Source organism: Hippichthys cyanospilos, chromosome 2 (assembly GCF_059441005.1).
Source record: "Hippichthys cyanospilos isolate Australia breed blue-spotted pipefish chromosome 2, RoL_Hcya_1.0, whole genome shotgun sequence".
Lineage (NCBI taxonomy): Eukaryota > Metazoa > Chordata > Actinopteri > Syngnathiformes > Syngnathidae > Hippichthys > Hippichthys cyanospilos.
Genome location: NC_142370.1, coordinates 1,439,080 through 1,457,500, shown reverse-complemented (window position 1 = coordinate 1,457,500; position 18,421 = coordinate 1,439,080). Strand labels below are relative to the sequence as shown.

The 18,421-nt window shown below is 45.0% G+C and overlaps 1 protein-coding gene and 1 long non-coding RNA gene across 5 annotated transcripts in view; one reads left to right on the top strand and one right to left on the bottom strand.

Annotated features, from left to right (window-relative positions):
- Positions 1 to 17,658, top strand: part of nsun5 (NOP2/Sun RNA methyltransferase 5) — a 19,718-nt gene extending 2,060 nt beyond the window's left edge. For both annotated transcript variants that reach the window (XM_088408666.1, XM_088408665.1), the window contains 3 exons: positions 5,056 to 5,254; positions 6,119 to 6,271; positions 9,097 to 17,658. In XM_088408666.1, the coding sequence (XP_088264792.1) occupies positions 5,056 to 5,254; positions 6,119 to 6,271; positions 9,097 to 9,208 (464 nt within the window). In that variant the 3' untranslated portion in view covers positions 9,209 to 17,658. The remainder of the gene's footprint in view (positions 1 to 5,055; positions 5,255 to 6,118; positions 6,272 to 9,096) is intronic.
- The window catches only part of LOC148426828 (uncharacterized), a 52,821-nt gene continuing 37,865 nt past the window's right edge, over positions 3,466 to 18,421 (bottom strand). For all 3 annotated transcript variants that reach the window (XR_015864888.1, XR_015864889.1, XR_015864887.1), the window contains exons 4-6: positions 15,601 to 15,653; positions 15,378 to 15,498; positions 3,466 to 6,551 (exon numbers count right to left, since the gene is read on the bottom strand). This is a non-coding gene — a long non-coding RNA (uncharacterized LOC148426828). The remainder of the gene's footprint in view (positions 6,552 to 15,377; positions 15,499 to 15,600; positions 15,654 to 18,421) is intronic.

Below are 18,421 nucleotides of genomic sequence, written 5' to 3'. Positions count from 1 at the left end.
CTTGAAAACAAACGTGTCTGCGGGCCATACATCTTAATTTTGTGACACGAGCTGCGCTATTCCGCTGCCCGTCTCGCGCTCTTCATTGGTTTGACCGTAAAGCCCCTGCCCACAAAGAACACAAGACAAGTTGAACATTGGCTGTTGAGAATATCACCATAAGTCTTTCTCCTTTTCAAATGATGGCGGATTGCAAGCAACGCTTAGGTGCATACCGCTACCTACTGTAAGAGAGTGGAGCATTCTTACTTTTTTTAACCCTTTTCTCCCTAAAATTCTGTGTTCCATTCACACATGCTGAAGTGAAAAAATAAAATAAAACCAACCTTACCTATATGCACTTTTCATGAATCAAAAGCAGTTGAATCACACGAAGAGGAACACAAACTTGTATTTTACATTCCGCACCACGGAGAATGAAACTTATATGCACTTTTCATCAATAAAAAAGTTCATTCTCATCTGTGTGGTGTGCAACATTGAAACATTGTATTCTCATCTGTGTGGTTCAACTACAAAGCACCTCGAGTTGCATATTTTTTTATGAAAAGTGCATATAAGTAAGTTTGATTTTATTTGCCTTTATTTCAGCATGCATGTCTTGATGTGAACATGTTAGGCTTTTTGTAGATTCGAAACTTTGATCGTATAGTGAATTTTTTTAAAGCTTGTAGTGGTTCTCGCCCTGCTGCGCTTTCGAAATCTGCTGCCAGGCAATGGTGGTTGGTGATGATAATGAAGACCTCTTGGACTCAGGCATCTTGGTTGAAAAAATATTTATTCTATAGTTTCATACTGCTAATGTTAATGCTAGCTCGGTCAAGATGGCGAGGCCCCAGATGGCTTTTTGTTCTTCCTTTTAAATCCTCAAATTATTTTCTACTGAAGAAATTAGTAAAAGTAAATGAACATGCCAAAATGCACTTCAATTGGCTCAGAGAACAGCACTTCGACCTAACACAAACAGAGTTACATACAGTGATCCCCCTTACTTCGCTGTTAATGGGGGGTGTCAACCCCCCGCGAAGTCTGAAACCCGCGAAGTAGGGTATCAGTTCCTAGATTTCTATGTACACCCCAATATAGCTGCAGTAACCATAAACAATCTTTTTTTTTTTTTGTATTTTTTTGCGTATTTTATTTCCTTTCTTCTATTATTTAACATTACATTATCCTTATTAACATTATTGTATATTCATTAAATAACTAATATTACTTAGTTTGTTGAGAATTTGTTCTCAGGACTGGTTATCTGCACCAAGACTGGTGAAAGAGTACGCAAGTCATCACGTTGAACTTCACATTTATTTTGGCTCATGTATGGTGTATCATGTAGTATCTGTTGAATAATAAATCAACAACAATCTTAAAAGTCAGTAACCTAACATCTAAACACTTGCCGAACTTTATTCTATGAATTTACTGTATCTTTAGCTGACATCAGCGGGTTAGCAACAACTAACGACTACTAACTATAAAGGGCAACCTCTACACAAACGAACACATAAGCAGAATAAACACTCATCGGTTACTAAACAGGCAGTACCGTGCGTTATCAACATAAATGATAATAAACTATAAATATGAGCTTACGTTGTCGTTCACTACGTCACCGGAACGAGCCAAATGACGCACAGAGAACGTAAAACAGGAAACAAAATAAGATAACAAACATCACAAACTCGAATGCTTGAAGAATTCTTAACATAGTTATTAACTAATATTACTTAGTTATTTGATGAATACAGTACTGCATAATGTACCTTTTTGCTTTTTTTCAGTTTTTTTTTCCATTTTTGCACATTTTTAAAATTATTTTTTATTTTGAAATATTCTTAATTTTTCAAAGTTTTTCCTGGAAAAACCCGCTAAGTACGCGATATCTGAGACCGCGAAGTAGGAGGGATCACTGTATACTTTATGCAACAGCTTACTCGCTCGAGCTTGGAGGCAAGCTTCTGCGGGGCCAGCGTGTGATTGATCGTCGACTCCGCAGTTTAGTGAGATAACAATGCTTAACTCCAGCATCTCGTTCGTGAAGTAGAATTTGTAAACGATGAGTAGTTAGCAACTTGCTAAATACAGAGCATAGTTTATGGGGCGGTTATTGTTGCCACTACCCTTGAATTGGATAGCGGTGACGATTTACAAGATTATGCATCATCCAAAAATGCTTTTCGAGTGTTATTGTTAGTTCAGATTGCAACTCCCGAGTTGAAAAACAAATTTCAACAAGAACGTTACGATACAACTGGAAATAAAATAACACGCCATTGAGACGAGCTGACGTTGATTTGAATTGTAATTATGCAGAAATAAAAGCACTAATCCAGATGTGCTTTACAAATAATGAAAATAATGATACAAAATACATATATATATATATATATATATATATATATATATATATATATATATATATATATATACATATATATATATATATATATATACACACACACACACACATATATACCCAGTGGGCCCCTGTGTTATGAGTTTAATCTGTTCCGTGGTTGGGCTCGTAAGGCGAATTCCCCTTATGACGGGCAAGCAAAACCTATGTTAAATAGCTAATGCGTTTAGAACCCCAGGTAAAAACATCAAAATTGTACATACATATTAAAATTTGGTACTAAAATATTAAGTGCTACGTATATATAATATACATGTATACAATCAGAAAACATCATAAATTAAAAAATATGGAAAGGATTTATTTACCTTTGAGTGCCGCTTGTTATGCACATATTCTCTAATAAGGGTTATCTCCAGCATCGTTTCCATACAAATCATCTTCTCTCTTTAACATCACTAGCAGTCTTGGGACCCATGGCTAACCCTTTCAACTTTGAATTAATCAGTAACAATCACTATAAATACGGTTTTATAACCATTCACAATTGAACAAAGCTTTACCGTTCCGTCATTTTGAAACGAGTGAGGATAGCAGACCACGATCTCCGTGAGGAGACGCCGACCAATAGCAGACCAGAATTTTAGTGACGCGTAGCTGGGAGGCAAGTGTGACAGCAATTGAAAATAAGTGTACCTAAAAACCCCTGCAGAAAAAGACGAAACAACACAAATACAGCCTAGCCCCTGACAGTTGTTTTTGTCGCAAAAAGGGGAGTGAGCTTGCTGTGCACTTTACAGTAGATCTGGAAAGGTGCGCATTGCTGAGAACTTTCACTTTTCCTGGAAGTGGCAGAACCAATATTTTCTCCGACAGCACCTTTATTCTTCTTGTTTTACACTGCGTGTCCCTCGCTTTACGGCATTACTCGTCTGCCAAAAGTTTCAATGTCGCAATCAAGTGGCCAATACTGTGCTAAATACTGTGCTGTCAGTGCTGCACTATCGTTAGCTTAGCACAGTACTTATTCTGTCCTCGTTTGACGTCGCTGTCAAACTAGACAGATAGCTAACAAGAGTTGAGTTGGTCCAATGAAAGCTTGAAGCGTGGAAGTTTAAGTCCTTTACTTGTTTTCCTGGCTTGTACAGCTAATTACAACCAATACTCATTTTCGTTTCTTTCTCTCTTTCTCTTTCTGTAAAACTGCAATAAACATGGAAATGAAATATAATTACTTTCTAACTATTTACAATATTCACATATTGATCAAACATACGTTACACACCATAACATACTTACAACACTCGTTCGACTAGCAACATCTGAGAAGTTAGCTTTTGCACACACACATACACTATTAACAAGCTAATATATTTGGCAACTGTTCTAACTATCTAGAGGAAGCAAATCTAAACAGAACTTGAACATATACACGCTATCATCGTTTGAACAATAAACAACACAAGGATGACAACATGTACTCACAGACATATAATTTCTCAACTTTGCCATGAACGAGGTGTTTAACTATAGAACGGCGATCTTCAACTGACGACGGCAGAGCTTCTTGGGCATATAATGTAAATGAACACAAGGTGGCACTAAAGGACAAAACTATAACACCATCAACCCATAATGCGAAACAGAACAATCAAACTGTGTAAATGAAACAAGTATAGTTCCAGCACAGTACTGTTAAAAAAGGAAGCAGACGCTGCACATACTAGTTGTCCCAAGTTCTCCCTTCCGCCTTTCTACAAGCCAGGTGTGTGCTCTTGCTTGGCTTCGTTTTTGTATTGAAAGCTCAGCTGGTTGTGTTGGGTAGCTCCGGTGACTGGAAAGCAGCCGCCATGATTCATTCCTGCCCCCTGTGTGAGCCGTTGAACGTTCCTGAAGCTGATTGGCTGACGCAACGCGACACGCGGCAAAAGTTCAAATTTTTTAAACTTCTCGCATCACGCATAACTGCGCGCCCGTGCATCGCTCTATCGCGTCGCTCGACAGATTTCTTTTAAAATAAAATGGTATTTCAAGTGCAAACTCTCCATTGTTACCATGTTTGATCATGTACTGATTTGACTTTAATTCAACGTCCGGGCCGCTGCTACTATGACCGCAGGTACGTGAGACTTAAAAGGAAAGGGCTAACTGCTCACTTACTGTACAGTGTATACGGTTTAACTATTTAAGATTGAAGTAGATATGTGTATTACGGTAATATTTGTCTTAAATAATATGTACAGCATTTATGCTGAAAAGTCTTTAGACTTCACATGAAAAAATAATTCGAAAAGTGGGGGCTACATCGTTGGTTTTACTTTTCGCGGGGGGGGATATTATCTGCGAAAAACGAGGGATCACTATATGTATATGTATATTATTAACGCAAATTGTTTAATGGATCTCCTGCAGGGTGTCCGTGGACCTCACTTTGAGAACCACCTTTGTAAATGAAAGTGTAAATAAAAATAATATATTAAAAATATTTCCTTGAAGGTAGTACGCACATGCTTGTTTGTCTAAACTTGGCAATATGATGAATATAGCATTTAGAGTTTTTCTCATACCAGGCGGGCAAAATGCCGTTTTCCGAGTCGAACGTTTACCTTCTTAAGTCGAGCTGAGATAGGTCGCCGCGTACAAGGTTCTTTTTTAATTTTTTGACCGGCTTCTGTATTGATGGAACCCTGACCCAGCAGGCATGCCGTATCTCTGGAACGCCTCGTCTTCCTCGAATGGGGCTCGCCTGGCTTCCCTGGCTTCATTCCAGCTGCGCTGCCTAAACCACGCCCTTTGCTTTCCCGGCCTCAAGCGCCTGGTCTACTCCACCTGCTCAATCCACAGCCAGGAGAACGAGGAGGTGGTGAGCGCCTGCCTGGCCAGCAACCCCGACTTCAGGTACGGCTAGCAACCCACCTTTGGGTATGATTGGCCAAGCCTCGGTCTTTCTGGGCTGTTACCACCTGTGTCGGTATTTTTAATGGTAGAAATTAGGGCTGCACAATTAATCAAATTTGAATCGCGATTGCAATAATGGCTGCGACGATTAATTAAGATGATCTTCAGCGAGATGAAAATTGAAAAAGTCAAGCAGCGGTAGCTGCTCGGGCCCTAGTAACAATCTGGAGAAAAACAAGAGGGTCCTTGCAGCGGATGCTGCTTGGGCTTTAATAATCTGGAGAAAAACAAGAGGGTTCTTGCAGCAGATGCTGCTCGGGCCCTAATAATAATAATTGGAGAAAAACAAGAGGGTCCTCGCACCGGACGCTGCTCGGGCCTGAATTATCCAGAGAAGAACAATAGGGACCTCGCAGCGGTTGTTGCTCGGGCCCTAATAATAATAACCATCTGGAGAAAAACAATTGGCACCTTGCAGCGGTCACTGCTCGGGCCCTAAAAATAACTTTAATTATTGCACCTTTAAAAGCATTTACAAAATTAGGAAAAAGTCCATGTGTATAGTTCGCAAAGTGTGTGCACATGGGTTAAAAAGGCATTTTTCTACCCGTTCTTGACTGAAAGTGACATCGCCGGATAAAGACCAATCGTGGCGCATCTGCTGGGTCATGTGCCTTGATGATTGGTCCTTGGGCACAACGTATTGTTGTTTTCACTCCACAGCAAAAGAAGAAATTGTATGTGAAAAATAATGTAGTTATCAAATGATAGAAGTAGTTATCAAATGAACTCATTCAGTCACAGATGAAATTTGACACTTTTTTGAGCACCCAAACATTCAATATTTTTGTGTAACATTTGCAGGCTGGTTTCCGTGCTGCCCTCGTGGCCCGAACGCGGCCTGCCGCCCCTCACTCAATGTCTCCGGGCCAGCGTGGACGGGACGCGCACGCACGGATTTTTTGTGGCCCTGCTGGAGAGATGCGGCCGGGCGGACCACGACATGCTCCGCTCAAGGTAGACATGTGCTTGGCTTGCAATTTACAAAAGGCTCCTTTTACATAGATTCACCGTGGATAAAGCTTGCTCAAAGTGGCCGCCGCATAGCATGATGCAAACTAGCGATGGCAAAATTAAGCCTCACCGACCACTTTTTTTGTCCTCCGCTTTGTTTAAGTCAAGGCCAGTACATTGAAATACATTCAAAATCCACTGTGTCCATCTCGAGTAGAGGTCCCCAACCGCTGGTCCGCGGCCCGGTACCGCTCCGTGGATCAACTGGCACCATGGGCCACACCTGAAATAATGTTGTTTCGGAAATGATTTAGTTAATTCTTTAACAGTTCATCAATTTGGCTTTGTTTGGCCTGATTTTTGTTTTTTGGCGCAGCCTCCTGCCGCTCTTGATGTTACATTTTGTAGAGGGGAAAGGTAAGGACGCTGTGGCTTCACATGAGATTTGCTTGTTGATCCAATAACTTAACACAGTGGAAAACATACTAGCTAATGTAGATTCTTATCCTCAGCTTGTTATGTAGTACTGCCTTGTATGCGTTTAGCTCAGAGATCTCCAACCGCTGATCCGATCAACTGGTACTGGGCCATGTGGGCAGCACCCGAAATAATGTTGTTTTGGAACTGATTTAGTTGATTCTTTAACAGTACATTCATTTGTGCTTTGTTTGGCCTTATTTTTGTTTTTGTTTTTTTTGGTGCCACCTATGGCTTCTGTTGATGTTACATTTTGTAGTGAGAAGGACGGCGTAGCTTCATTTGAGAGAAGTCACTGTTGGATCACGCATGTCAAGTTGTACTTTGTTTGTAAGAAAGTTGTGATTTATGATAAAATGCCCAAAATGAGTCTGTTTGTTGATCCAATAACTTGTGACTATGGATATCATGCTAGCATGTTATCTTCAGCATGTGCTGCTTTGTATGCGTTACGGTCCTAAGCATTCTCCTTTGTGCTAGGCTATATGTTAGCATATGCAAAGTTTTGTATTGAAAAGTACAGTCGGCCCCCGGCTTACGAGCACCCTGCTTTGCGAACATTTCGCCTTACGAGCGTGGATCAGGGAGATTTTTGTCCTCCGCTTACGAACAAACCTCTCGCCTTACGAACAATTCGACATGCCGGCCATTGAGTATGTAGAAATGCAGCAACGTGAACGCTATTGGTCTTACAACGTCACACTGACTGTCTCACTCACGGTGTCTAAATATATATTACCATTTAAGTGTAGTGTTTGTACAGCTAAAGGGAAAAACAGCTGACATGAAATTAAATGTGCCGATTGCAGGACAAAGAATTGTCATTGGTTTAAATGTGTGTTTTTTTTTTAATTAATTGTCAATACATTCCAACCGTTTAAAAAAAAAAAGTGCGAATAATTATCAGTCAGTCACGGAGAAGCGAATATGCTATTGGTCGATTAAGGTCACCCGGTCTCACTCACGGAGATGCTATTGGCCGGCGTCACACGTCAATCACAGAAATGCCGATATGCTATTGGCCGAACGCCTTTATCTAGCTTGATGGGACAGGATGGAAGGAAAAAGAGAAAATTAGTGAAAAACGGAATGTTGTGAAGACTTTGCAAACTTTATCTGTTAGACATAGCTTTTAAAATTACTAGCAGCGGTAAAGAAAGAAATAAGAGGATGATGTTTTAGTATCTGCGTGATTTGCACCCTGACTGAAAGAGTTACTGTAACACTGTAAGACCAATAGCATATCTATCGCCGTGTTAACTTCGAGCGTTGGACTCTGTCCCCCTCTGCTTACACCCAGCTCAAGTCTCGTCGTTTCAAAGGTAAAAGCTATTTATCCACTGTATTCATTATATAATGCAAGTGTGCAGCAGAATATGTCACTCAATTTTAATATATATATACAGTGTGTCGTTTTTTACCTAAGGCTTCGGCGCGCGTTGCACGCATTCACGAATTAACATGGGTTTGGATTGCCCGCTATACGAGCAATTCGAGATACGAGCGTAGCCGCTGAACGGATTAAGTTCGTAACCCGGGGGCCCACTGTACTCATTTACATCTTGATTTTTGTCAAATGTGCCATTGTTTGTCGGTCCACAATAAAATTCTCAAGCAATCAAGCCGTGGTGATAAAATGGATCAAGAGGAGCTAGAGGAGGGAAATGAAGCCTGATGAAGCACATGTGATGTTTATTTAACAAAATGGAGTCTGTTTTGGCTGCCTTTGCAAAGGCCATTTAAGCAAATATTGTGCTTACCGTTTGATTTGCAAGGTGTGCAATAAAAAGCATCCCAGTCTTCTTTCTATTTACTTTGACCAAAAGCAGAGGTCAAGCAACACAAGTCAGCCAAATAAACCTTTAGTGAGCAATGCACAGGTCTCCCTGCAAACTTGTGGACAAACATGGGCCGGTGAAAGTAATGGCGTTTTGTCAATCTTACCTGTGCAGGTGAAGTCCAGCAAGGGACATAAAGTAATTGGAACCTATGCATTCCTCAATCCCGGCAGCACAGATACCTTTTGTTCAGAGGCCCTCATGAGGAAGTTGAATTTGAAGGAAGAAAAGCCAAAATCAGCCTTCTAACCATGGGCCCAAAAGCAACTGTATCCAGCTACATGTTGACAGAATTAGAAATCTCAAGCCTCACTGGAGAAGAGTTCTTAGGCAGAGCTCTCCTGCGGCAACGATGCCCAGCAACCACAGGAGAGCAATGTCGGGTTATTCCTTCGGCAAGCTCCTCAATAGCACAGTGAAGCCCCAGTGTTCCCGTCTCGCGTTCTTCAGCTTTGTGAACAGTTTTGGTTTTTACTTTGTTTCTCCTGTCTTACATCGTTCTCTTGTCTTAAGTTGTACTTTGCAGTTGCTCTACTGTGGTCCCCGCTCCCCTGATTGCCTCGCGCCGGCCTTTTGGACTCTTTCCTACAGACACGTTTGTCTCGCTTTGTTTTGCACTTTGTAATTTTATTTGTTCTTTGCCTTTGTGCTCTTTTACATTCCAAGCTTGGCGTGCGCTTTTTGTTAAATAAACAAGAACTTGAGCACTCACCCGTGCGTCTGGTTGGGGTCCTCGTCCACACGTGGTTATTCTTGACTGAATAACCCGGCCAAAACATGGACCAAACCACAAGCGCATCCGCAAGGCCATGACTAACCAGGGACAGATGATGGGGCAACAGCAGAAGGCGGTCTTCGAGCTCCAGGGCGCGGTGGCTGCCCTGGCGTTAAACGTTGAGGGTCTATCCTCATGTGTCCCAGCCACCACCCCGGAAGCTTCTGCCACAGGCTTCAGCGGCTCGACACCTGTGGCGTACAGGGAGCCCGCCATCCCTCACCCCTCCCGCTACAATGGGGAGCTCGGCACCTGCGGTCGATTCCTTCACCAGTGCTCGATTGTCTTTGACCAGCAACCGCTGACGTACGGTACTGATCGAGACAAGACGGCCTTTATTGCGAGTCTTCTCACGGACGAAGCCGCCGCCTGTCCGCTGGCGATCAGTACCAAGAACCCCGCCCTCCGGGACTCCCTAGAGAGCTTCACTCGTGAATTCAGGACGGTATTCGACCATCCGGTTTGAGGGCGAGAAGCAGGTGATCAACTGTTGGACATTACCCAAGGTAACCGCAGCGTAGAGGCGCACTCCGTACACTTCCGCAGCCGAGAGCGGCGTCGGGGACGCCGCGCTGCAGGGGATTTTCCGCAAAAACCTCGATCCCCGGCTCAAGGACGAGCTCGCGGCCCGGGACGAGACGTCGTCTCTGATCGCCCCAGCCATCTGGCTGGACAATCGCCTCCGGGAACTACGCAGGGAGAAGGACGCGGCGCGAGCACTCCCAGCCCTCCACCCCCAGGGGGCGCTGAGGTGGAGAGAATCAACCAAGCACCTCCTACGGCCGCTTCTGGCTCCCTGGGTGAGTGGGAACCCATGCAAGTCGGGGGAAGGCTTCTCACCCTCAGCGAGAGGGAGCGCCGGATGTGCTCCAGACTCTGCCTCTATTGCGGGAAAACTGGACACCTGATCACCACCTGCCCGGAGCGACCAGACCACCGGACGGGACGACGGCCGACTCACCCGCTGGAATCCCCGGAAGGCTGTGAGTACCCCCGGAATAACGGGCTCGCGGGCGGCGTTCATGACCGGCCGGCATGTCAACGGTTGCAACTGACTGGGGAAATTGCCAGCGCGGACAAACGACTGGCGATCACTGCCCTGGTGGACTCCGGCGCAGACGACAACTTTATTGACGTGACTGTAGCTAACGCTCTCGAGTGTCCTTAGTTCAAACTCAGTACTCCCAAACGAGTCGACGACCTGAATGGGCGACCCCTGGCGGTGGTGACTCACAAAACAGGTCCGGTAGTCATGGTAGTCATGCCGGCTAGCCACGCGCCCGTGGTGCTAGGGCTTCCGTGGCTGGTAATACACAATCCGGGAATCTATTGGACTAAGCCAGCCCTCACAGGCTGGAGCCCGTTTTTGTCGCACGCACTGCCTTCAGGCCGCTGATTAAGTTGGGGTCCCCCGCCATGTTCCGGAACCGGAGGTCGTTAACTTAGAACGGGTACCCGTTGTTTCTTACGACTTACAGGAGGTGTTCAGCAAGAAGCAAATGCTCACGTTGCCGCCCCACCGGCCGTACGACTGCGCCATAGAGCTAGTCCCGGGTTCCGCATATCTGGTCACTAAACTATTCAAAGTATCACCTCCGGAGCAGGAGGCCCTCTGCGAATACATAACCTCCTCACTAGCCGCGGGCCACATTCGCCTGTCCACCTCTCCGTTCGGCGCCGGATTCTTTTTCACCGGTAAGAAGGATAAAACCCTCCGTCCTTGTGTCGACTACCGTGGGCTCAATGAGATTCAATGAGAGTGAAAAACAAATACCCGCTTCCTCTCTTGGATGACGCGTTTGCGTCACTCCACTGGGCTCTGATATTCACCACGCTGGACCTCAGAAGCGCATACCATTTAGTTCGTATCCACGAAGGCGATGAGTGGAAGACCGCTTTCAACACACCTCTCGGACAATTCGAATATCTCGTTATGCCGTTTGGGCTCACTAATGCACCCGCGGACTTTCAGATTCTGGTCAACGACGTTTTGCGGGATATGATGAACATGTTTTGCTTCGTCTACCTCGACAAAATACTAAACTTCTCCAAAAATCTGCAGGATCTCCAGTAGCACGTCCAGCTGTTGCTGCATCGGCTTTCGGAGAACCGCCTTTTCGTGAAGGCAGAGAAATGCAAATTCCACCTCACTTCCGTTTCTGTCCTGGGGGTTTATAGTGGAGAAGGGCCAGCTGCGTGCCGATCCAGCCAAAATCCAGGCCGTGGTCGAGTGGCCGTCTCCCAAAACAAAAAAGCAACTTCAACGCTTCCTGGGGTTTGCCAATTTCTATAGGCGCTTTATCCAAAACTATAGCATACTGGCGGAGCCCCTTACAAGACTCACCTCAAATAAAGTATCATTCGCGTGGCATGTTGGGGCGGAGAAGGCCTTCAAAGAATTAAAACTCAGGTTCGCGAGCGCTCCGGTACTCATGCAGCCCGATCCGACCCTCCCGTTCACGGTCGAAATTGATGCGTCTGATTGGGGGGTGGGCGCGGTCCTGTCGCAAACGTCCCCGCTGGACGGTACGTTTCACCCGTGTTCCTTCTTCTCTCGCCGTTTGAGTCCCGCAGAATGCAACTACGACATTGGAAACCGTGAGCTCCTGGCCGTCACCCTGGAGTTGGAGGAGTGGAGGCACTGGCTGGAGGGCACGCAGCATCCCTTCACCATCCTATCCGACCACAAAAACCTCTCATACTTATGCACCGCCCGACGTTTGAACTTCCAGACAAGCAGGGTGGGCCATCTTCCTCACGCAATTCAACTACCTGATCAATTTCAGACCTGGGTCCAAGAATGGCAAGGCCGTCGCCCTTTCTCGAGTGTACGAGGCGGACTCCCCAGACACCCTGCCGGAAACCATAATCCCCGAAAACCGAATACTAGGAGGTCTTCGTTGGAAGCTGGAAGAGCAAGTCCAACGGACAGGGGAACAGGGTCATGCTGACTGTCCCACCAACAAGCTGTTTGTGGCCCCCGAACTGCGCTCGGCGGTGCTGGAGTGGGGACACAACTCAAGACTGGTGTTCCATCAAGGGGCCAGTCGCACTATATTGCTGGTCAGTCAGAGGTTCTGGTGGCCAGGCTGGCGGCGGGACGTCATGGACTATGTCGCGACATGCGCCACCTGCGCTTGAGGTAAGACCCCACGCAGTCCCCCAGCGGGTCTGCTTCGACATCTTCCGATCCCGTCAAGGCCGTGGTCGCACATCGCTCTTGATTTTGTCATCGGGCTCCCTGCTTCCCGCGGGAAAACTGCCATCCTGACAATCGTGGACCGCTTCTCCAAGATGGTCCGCTTTGTTCCCCTTACGGGATTACCGTTGGCACTGGAAACGGCCCAGCTTTTGATTCGACACGTGTTCAGACTACATGGCATCCCAACGGACATTGTCTCGGATCGGGGACCCCAATTTGTTTCTCGATTGTGGAAGGTGTTCGGGCGTGCCATGGGGGCCTCGGTCAGCCTGTCCTCGGGCTACCATCCCCAGACCAACGGCCAGGCCGAACGAGCAAACCAAACTCTAGAATCCACCCTGCGATGCGTGTGCTACCAACACCCGACCTCCTGGTCTACCCACCTACCCTGGGTGGAGTACGCCCAAGACGCCAGTCCTTCAGCCGCCACAGGCAAGTCACCGTTCCTTGTCGTTTTTGGTTACCAACCTCCCATTTTCCCATCACAGGAAAGAGAGATTACCATGCCGTCCATACACGGCCACCTGCGACGGGCGCATAGGGTGTGGCGAGACACCCGGGCGGCGCTTACTCGCACGGCCGCCAGGAACAGCCAGCTGGCAAACCGGCAAAGATCGGAGGCCCCGAAGTATCAGGTGGAGCAGGAGGTCTGGCTGTCCACCCGCAACCTGCAAAGAAGCTCGACCCGAAGTTCGTGGGTCCCTTCAAGATAGACTCCATCATCAACCCCGTGCCCGTTAGGCTCTCGTTACCGCAGTCCTTCATGGACAACCGGTGTTCCACGTTTCCCTGCTCAAGCCTGTCGTCACCAGCCCGTTGTGCCCTCCCAGCGCGCCTCCGCCTCCTCCTCGCCTGGTCGACAACAGCCCGGTCTACGCCGTAAGGTTCATCTTGGATTCAGTACTTGATAGACTGGGAGGGGTACGGCCCGGAGAAACACTCGTGGATCCCCCGTGCCTGGGTTGTGGACCCCAGCTTGGTGCGGGCGTTCCACAAATCTCACCCGGGCAAGCCCGGGGCTCCACCAGGGGGCGTCCGTTGAGGAGGGGGGGTAATGTCATGTCCCAGCTCACCTGTTTGCATCTTTTGGTCTTAGGCAGAGCTCTCCTGCGGGAACGAGGGGGCGGGGCTGATGGCCGCGCACCCGCGGCTCATTTTCCATCAATTGCTTTTTAAGGCCAGCAACCACAGGAGAGCACTGCCGGGTTATTCCTTCGGCAAGCTCCTCAAAAGCACAGTGAAGCCCCAGTGTTCCGGTCTAGCGTTCTCCAGCTTTATTAACAGTTTTGGTTTGTACTTTGTTTCTATTGTCTTACGTCGTTCTCTTGTCTTTTAGTTGTACTTTGCAGTGGCTCTCCTGTGGTTCCCACTCCCCCGATTGCCTTGCGCCCGCCTTTTGGACTCTTTCCTACAGACACGTTTGTCTTGCTTTGTTTTGCATTTTGTAATTTTATTTGTACTTTGCCTTTATGCTCTTTTTTTGTTCAACACTTGACGTGCGCTTTTTGTTAAATACACAAGAACTTGAGCACTCACCCGTGCATCTGGTTGGGGTCCTCGTCCACAAACGGTTATTCTTCACACAAGTGGAGCACATTTTGACCTTTTTTGGCAAACATTATTCTACATTGAAATTTCGGCATAAGCATGCTTTCGAAGCAAGAACAAATAGGATGAAATTAATCATTTCTGCTGAAATATGTTTAGTATATGTTTTAAAGTCATCTCTAATGAAATGGCAAAAATAGCGTTTTCAACCTGAGTGGCCACAACTTGACCCTTTAAGGCAAATATCATTCTACAATGAAATTTCTGTTGGAAATGCTTTAGAAGCAAGAATTAATCGGACAGCACTCATCATTTCTGCTGAAATGCTTAATTTAAGATTTACAGTCAACATTAATGAAATGGCCAAAACAGCGTTTTCAGCGCGAGTGAAGCACATTTAAGCCTGTTTAAAAAAAATCATTGTACAATGACATTTCTGCTTGGGTATGCTTCAGAAGCAAGAATTAAGAGGACAGCATTCATCATTTCTGCTGAAAAATTCTTAATTTAAGATTTATAGTCAACATTAATGAAATGGCCAAAACAGCGTTTTCAGCGCGAGTGGAGCACATTTTGACCCTGTTTAAAAAACATCATTGTACAATGAAATTTCTACTTGGGTATGCTTTAGAAGCAAGAATTAACAGGACAGCATTCATCATTACTGCTGAAATATGTTTAGTTTATGTTTTATATTCAATGTTATTGAAATGGCCAAAACAGCGTTTTCAGCCCGAGTGGAGCACGTTTGACCCTTTTTGGAAAACATCATTCTACAACTAGAATATGTGCAATTCCTGAAGAAATTGCGTGTGAAGGTGAAACAGCTGAAGGGAGAGCTGTTGAATGCTGGAGTTATGTTGAATGTTTAAGTGCTTGAACCTGTGGCGCTATGTGAAATATACAAAGTTGGAATTGTTTTAAATAGGCCTAATTATGTAGAAGATAAAAGAAAAAAAAAGAAAAAAATAGGAATTGTGGGAAAATTTTGAATTGTGGGAAGAGGAAAATAGAATTCATGGAACAGCGGGCTTCGGGGAAATCGATTAAAGTTGGAACGTTTTGAAGAAGTCAAATAACGTAGAAGATACAAGGAAATTACTGAAAAATTACGTTTTTTAACCCTATTTTTTTCATAATATTTTTAATAACCTCTTATTTTTCTGGTTCGTACTTACCATTTTTCCTAGTAAAATAAAAATTCTGGATGGAGCCCTGTTGTGTGTTTGTGTGTGCGCATGTGCGTGTGTCTATTCGTTTGTCACTTACATGAATGAATTGTCCATCCACGGTCACCGTCCCCTCAGGCAGCTTTTGTTTCATGACGGATAGCGTTGATGGCACAGCTGAGGCATAGAGGAGCTCTCTCTGGCTGGGGCCTCCTTTTCCTCTGGTAATTGCAGTTGGGGCCTGACATCAATTTTGTGGCCCTTCTACTTATTGACAAACACGAAACTGCAACTCTCTTTTTGACTTTAGATGCAGTTTTTACCTTGAGTCATGTGTTCTGCGACCACCTTAGCGATGAACAATGTCGTATCCATTCTGAATGAGAAAAGCAAAAACTATTGACATGTTTTTGTTTTTTGTATTTGATATATTGTAATTCAGACATGTCAAACTCATTTTGGCTCTGGGGCCGGATCTACACCTTCTGTTCTCAGGTGGGCCAGATCAGTAAAAAAATGTCAACTCTAGCTTCGTTTCCCAGAACTATGTTTTATCATTCAGCCTACATTTGTAGCCTATCCTACATATTGTAATCACGGATGACAAGAGAAATGCTATGATTTTTTATTTTTTTTGCCTTGATTGTCATACTGCTTTGAAACAAAAACCAAGTTATAGCAGCGCATGGCCAATAAGATTAGGTTATATCATATTAATATTAATCGTCTTTAGCATGAAACGAGATTAATTCTATTTTTAATGAACTGAACCTGAGGGATTTTTTCACAGCTACTGCTCTCTAGCGGCCGAAGGGAGCATTTGTTTTGTATTTCTTTTAAAAATCTAAACTTTTGATAGAGATGAACTACCGACTCGCTTTTTTTGACAGACTCTGAAATTTATGCCAGGTAGAATAAAATCTAGTGTTGGAGAAATCAAAGCTTTTTGATCCACTGAATCCGTCTGAAGCAACTGTGTTGAAATGGGTCAGTATCGCGACGCACTCACATGAATCCATGTTGAGCATCACGACACTGCTTCCTGAGACACTGCATCAATGGGACAATTGTGTCAAAATGGGTCAGAGTTTCAAAGCGTTTGACACAATTCAGTATGGTGACATATTTTGGATAAAACCACATTGCATTTCCATTTGACATTTGGGCAATGTATAATAAAAATACAAGACACTATTGTATCATTCTTAAAAAAACAAAAAAGTGAAATGCTTGTGCAGCAAGATACTGTGATGGTTCCTTGTTGAAGTTGGTTGGAAACCAGTTCAGGGCGTGCTCCATCTACTGCCTGATAGGGCAGGGATAGGTACCAGCAAGCCTGCGATCCTTGTCCTCACAAGGATCGCAGGCTTGCTGGAAGATAGAAAATGGACGGATCAATGGATGGAAAGGTATATAATATATATAGATAGAAAATGGATGGATCAATGGATGAATAGGTATATAAAACGCTTCAAAGACTGGAATCGGTATTTATGTGTTTTACATATGTTTTTTTCAAATATAAAATCATTTCTGTCACATTGGTTTCTATGTTTTGGAGTTGCAGGCATATGAAAATATATTTTAGGTAGCTATTTTAGGTATGTATGTATGTATGTATGTATGTACTGTACAGTATGTACATTGTGTATGCATGTATGTACACTGTACGCATGAGTGTTGAAGGAATGTAGTTTTTAGTAGGGTGACTGGCAAGAAAAATTCAGAGTAGCAACTTTCTGTGGAGCCGGCCCGGGAGGTCAACACCTGGTGCGATCATTTGTCTTTGTGATGCAGTCAGTAAAACAGGGACTTACTGGCGGCAATAACAAAATAGGGGCGCCACAAAAGATAGGAGTGGGGGTAAAGTCCTCCAGAATGCATTGTTTGATGATCGACCTCGAATACACAGAGGTGATTGGCGTCCACAGGTCTGGGACGGTGGGGACACACACACACATGCACACACATACACACACATACACCTACGGGCGCAAACAATAAAATACTGAAATATCGTACCGTATGAGAGAGGAGTTAAAAGATCAGATGAATGTAACAATAAAAGTCAGGGCTATATAATGGTGCAAAAAAGAACGTTCTAATGTGTGTTTGAGTGTCAAAAGCGTCTACACAGTTGCTGAAATGGCTGGATTGGAATCCTCCAACCGAAAGGGGGCAGCAGAGGACAGGATGACATGGACCTGTGACAACCCCCATTCAGTGGACCGGCAAATACAAAAGAGAAGGGCGGATGAGGAACCGGCATCATTCTCACCATGACACGGGAATGATCCAGAGATCTCTGTTTTGGACAATTGACTTGTAAACTGCATTAGACAATTTGGTAATAATAAATCTTCGAAGTGTTGTTGACGCGATGAACGTGTGCATGTGTGTTTATCCCGGCTCATACCCGAACGCGCAGGAATCTTTCACAAAGGTATGTAAACAATATCCTATTATTCAATTGGGCCCGCAATCGAAACTACGAACAAATGTGAAAGTTCCAACAGATGGTGACCCCGACGTGATGAGCCGGAATACTAACAAATGCAACGTTCAGTCGCTTAAATGGGTTGACGTCGTTCGAGATGCGAGGTTGTTCTCCATTTTCCACGCCAGCGGCCGCACATGTACCGGTAAGCAGAAGCCATTAAAATTCTGTATATTGAGCACAATAAATCAAGGCGTGGAAGTGGTGGATCAACCGATGCAGGATTGTTAATAGTGTTTTAGTTCGTGTTTTTGTACGGGGTTTGTATTGTGTGTTTTGTTTTTTACGTTTTTTTGTGTTTTGTGTTGTACATAAGTAATGCGCGTGTCTTGGAAGTCAGATTCGTCACGCAAGGGGGAGCGTCTGGGAAGTTAGATTCGGCGCGTCCCGGTACGCCTGGGAAGTCAGATTCGACGTACCAAAGTACGCCTGGGAAGTCAGATTCGGCGTACAACGGTACGATTGGGGAGTGAAATCGTACCGGCTTTGTGGCTGGGGAGGTAGATTCAGCGCAAAGTTTTAACGTGCCTGGGAAGTCAGATTCGGTACGTGCCTCGCCGTAGACTGGCGCAACCCCGGACGCGGGGGAGCATTGCAACGTTTCGGTATACGTTGGGGAGTTTTGGGGCCCTCAAAAACCGGCTAGA